Source organism: Cucurbita moschata, unplaced genomic scaffold (assembly GCF_002738365.1).
Source record: "Cucurbita moschata cultivar Rifu unplaced genomic scaffold, Cmos_1.0 Cmo_Scf00034, whole genome shotgun sequence".
NCBI lineage: Eukaryota > Viridiplantae > Streptophyta > Magnoliopsida > Cucurbitales > Cucurbitaceae > Cucurbita > Cucurbita moschata.
In genome coordinates this window covers 89,364-93,467 of record NW_019268550.1, presented here as the reverse complement: position 1 = coordinate 93,467, position 4,104 = coordinate 89,364, and the positions used below count along the sequence as shown (strand labels likewise).

General features: G+C 42.6%; 1 protein-coding gene across 4 annotated transcripts; it reads right to left on the bottom strand.

Moving 5' to 3' along the window:
- Positions 1 to 2,100: 2,100 nt before the first annotated feature.
- LOC111430912 (heavy metal-associated isoprenylated plant protein 9) lies at positions 2,101 to 3,973 on the bottom strand. 4 transcript variants are annotated; one of them, XM_023067400.1, is made up of 5 exons: positions 3,585 to 3,973; positions 3,370 to 3,511; positions 3,108 to 3,286; positions 2,943 to 3,024; positions 2,101 to 2,853 (listed from the first exon to the last, which is right to left on the bottom strand). In XM_023067400.1, the coding sequence occupies exons 1-5, from the start codon at positions 3,606 to 3,608 to the stop codon at positions 2,303 to 2,305; spliced, it is 978 nt and encodes a 325-aa protein (XP_022923168.1). In that variant the 5' UTR covers positions 3,609 to 3,973; the 3' UTR covers positions 2,101 to 2,302. The 4 variants fall into 4 exon arrangements, with proteins under 4 accessions (XP_022923168.1, XP_022923165.1, XP_022923166.1 ...); XM_023067397.1 differs by having other exon boundaries at positions 3,370 to 3,517; positions 3,585 to 3,970; XM_023067398.1 differs by having other exon boundaries at positions 3,370 to 3,514; positions 3,585 to 3,970.
- Positions 3,974 to 4,104: the final 131 nt, after the last annotated feature.

Genomic DNA, 4,104 nt, shown 5'->3' with positions numbered 1-4,104 from the left:
AATAAAAAAAAAAAAAAAAAAAAAGAACAGAGGATACTTGGAATATAATTCATTTACAAAAGAGCAGAGCAGAGCAGGGCAGAGCAGAGCAGAGGAATAAGTGAAGAGCAAAGAAAGGGGAGATGGAGGGGAGCTAGAAATAGAGGATTAGAAGGGTAGAAGAAGGAGAATGGGAGCCGGTGAGGCCATGCACCGCCAGATTCCATCGTGGTAGCCCCAAGCGGTGCGTGAGTCTGGTAAGAGTAGACACGTACACACCCAAAATCTCCGCCATTATCGCCACCTTTATCATCCTATATCTATTTTCTCAACAACAGTACCCAAATGCACACTTTGGTTTCCCTCTTATTATATTGCTTAGCTTGCTTTGGTCGCCTCAATGTGATGCCAAATTTATAACCCCAATCACTACCTCTCTCATTGCAGACTTTGCATATTGGATATTGGATATCAAACCAGAGCTGCACATGTAATGAGTATGAATTCAGGTGGGCTTCTAATTCTATGATTACAGGGTGGGAGCGGGTGTTGTGGTGTCAAGTCATCGAGTGACGTCGTTTTAAGCAGATGCTGATTCCGTTGATCCACCCCTTACCCTTAATTACTGGTTTTTGAATGGTGGAATGGTTTGTGGCCACAAACCTCAGCCCCTCCACCCCTCCAATCCAACCCTCTTCTCTTCCTTTGTTGGCTATCTTTTCTTTTCCTCTTAATCATGTAGCCTCTAGCCTTTCTTTCCTTTAAGAAATTCAACTTTCAAGCTTGGAAACCGAGCATGTGCTGCTTGGACACAACTAATAATTAAGTAACAGTGGGATGATGCCCCATACTGGGATGTGTGTGGATGAGATTAACCCAAAATGAAAGCTTCACATTCAAATTTCAAACCAAACCTTATACATATATCATATAACAGCAAAAGAAAGGGGAGATGATGATCCAAGTCCTTCCCTTGCTTCTGCTTGTGGTTCTGGATTGTGATCCAAGTCCTTCCCTTGCTTCTGCTTGTGGTTCTGGATTGTGATCCAAGTCCTTCCCTTGCTTCTGCTTGTGGTTCTGGATTGTAATCCACATTAACTGAATACATCCCTGCCACAACCACTCATATCAATCCAAAGTATTACTCCTTCCTTCCTGCCCTGCCCTGCCCACCGCTTAGGGGACACCCCCCTCCCAAACCCATCACATTATATCATTCACAAAAGAATCCCAAGTAATTAAATAATACTGCCAAACTGAAAATTTAATGGGAAGGGAATGATATCAGAGGGATAGGACCGTACCTTTGAGATGCTTCCTTTTTATGTATAGCCCGTATTGGGTGGGAAAGACCATTGCCAGGCTTTTGCTTACGGATATGAACCAGCGCCAGTCCATGTAGCAGTGAGTCGGAAGCAAAACCCCTTCGTCTGCACTGCATGCCTTACATATCTCTCTTCAAACAATCTGGGAAGATCATACGATTGATGTATTTGCATTACATATATAGTATTCATAAAAACACCATCACCATCGTGGACTGAAATGACTGGTGCTTCAGAAAAGGGACCCATCCACGTGAACACCAAGGCCATCTCCCCAATCAATGGAATAATCTCCCAATCTCTTTTTCAGTTTTCTTTTTCGATAAAAGAACGCAAACATAAAACTGTTGAGGAAGCGGTCAGAAGAGAGGAGAAGGTGGATTAGATTCGATGAACACATGTGGCGCCATTTACTTTCCCGCCCTCTGCCTCAGTTCTGGGTGTTCCTCTTTTACGCCCACAATCTCCACCCTTTTAATCAAATTCTTCAATTGTTATATTGCATGTAAATAAAATTAATTTCATCAATTTTGTACTATACTGTTATATAACATATTTGAGTTTATATTAGTATAAAGTTAGTGCTGAAACGTTGGCGGCAACAAAAAGGGACCGAGTCAGATCCTTCTTAGCTAAGTCTAATATTGGTTTTGTACCTAACTTTAGGATTTGTATTTTGAATGGAATATTCGAAGTTCAATTTCCCAGAAAAAAGAAAAAATCATAATTTCGAGGCAGCATAATGGGGCGTCACATGCTACGCCTGTTAAATTATGTAATGTAAAAGGAGAAGCAATTAAATACGAAGGAGAGAATTATTGATATAAAGATGGAATTGATTATAATACAGAAGGATGGGAATATGGATGAAGTATAGGAACCGATGCATGCAATAATTTGATCGGATGAGTGGGAATTTGAAGGTTTCTTCTCTGTGGGGCTATACTAATTGGTGGGAAGCAGAGCAGTAAAGTAATGGATTTGAAAAGGGTTTAAATTTATAGAACGCAACACGCATTGGGATTCTCATCGCTGAACAGCTGAGGCGGTGGAATTCGTTCCATAACGTAAAGTGGTTGATATTGATAATATTGGTACATCATCCTCTTCATGCTTTCATGATCATCCTCACCCATCATCTCATCTCCAGCCTCCGCCGCCTTCGCTTCCTCCACCTCCACATTTGGTTTTGTCTCGGCTGTCGCTTCCACCACCTGCCCCCCACCCTCTTCCGCCGCTTTTGGTTGTACCTCTTCCTTGTCATTATTGTTCGTGTCTGTTCCTTGGGCTTGGGGTGCAGCAGCGTCCTCTGTCTTAATCTCCTCTGGTGGTGCTGGTGGTGCTGGTGCCGCCTGCTCTTCTTTGCTTTGTTCGGGTTTTAATGGCTCTTGTTCTGGTGTCGTGGCTGTGGGTTGGGGCTGTGGAACTATTCTGGCTTGTTTTTTGGTGCGTCTGTACACGTAGTCCACGAGCTTATTCCCATCCATGGTTCCTGTTACCACTACCTTGCCTGTGCTCAATTCTGTGGATGCTGTTTGGACTCCTGAAACTTAAACAAACCCCACTTTAATTGATTTCCATCATCATGATTAATGATTCATTTATAATGGTCTGAGGTAGCGTTTAATGGAAGCCCACCTCTCATTTTGAGTATCTTCTTCTTGAGCTGGTGAGCACAGGCGTCGCAGTGCATGTTGACGTTCAATTCCACCACCTTCAACTTCACCTCCCAACTTGAGTTAATTCATTTTCAAAGAAATTGGAGAATAACATTTTGGTAGCGAATAGAGTTGATTTTGATACCTGGGAGTTAACAATTAGGTGGGGGCTGGGTTCCCCCTCAGGCAGCGGCGGCGATGGGGACAACACTTCGGCTACCCTCTTGGTCTTGGTGGTGATTTTGTCGCAAACCGCATCTGGGTCTACTATTCCTTTTATGGTTACTTCATTTTTCGCCATGTCAATGCTCACCCCTTCCACTCCTGCATCAACCGTTCATTCACTGGGGATCAGCTTCTGAACATCAAACTACCTACTTTATTCAAATGGTTACATAAAAGAGCACCTCTGATTCTCATAATACACTTTTCTATTTTCTTTGCACACCCACTGCAATGAAGATCCACCAACAATACGATCGGAGGACAAGGACAAGGCTTGGCTTCCTCCAATTTCATCTCCTCTACCTTTGCTTCTTCCTGCTGCTGCTGCTGCTGAGCTCATAGCATTAGGTACAATCAAACAAAAGAAAACAAAATTCTTATGAGAAATGATACTCACCATCTGAACAGCTTCTTCGCCCATCTTGGAAATGTGGGATCAACGGTGAGTAATTAATTGAGCGTTGAGGAATTTATAAAACGAAAGAAGTGAAGAGAAGTAATGCAAATTGTAAAGGAGAAGGGGGGGAAGGGCAGAGAAGAAGGGGCGTTGGATTTATAGGACACAGCCCACAAAGGAGCGACTGAAAACAGGGGAGATGAAGCAGTCCATCACATTTTGAAGCAGCCCATCCAAATTCCAATACCTTAATCACCATGCTTGCCACGTATTCCAACGCTAATATACATAACCCAATTCCTGCTTTTGAAAACCTTTTGCCCTTTACTTCCATGAAAAGATTTTTAGTTAAGTGGGATTCCATAGTTTTCACAACTTTACTTTACATCAGTTGGGGATGCTGGATCCGACTCTGTTTTCTTTTCTAAACATCTTTTTTTTTTTCTTTTTTTTTTTTTTTAAATCTCAAAAGTGGATCTCACATGCCTTGCTGGCTCGCCTCTCTCTCTCTCTCTCTCTC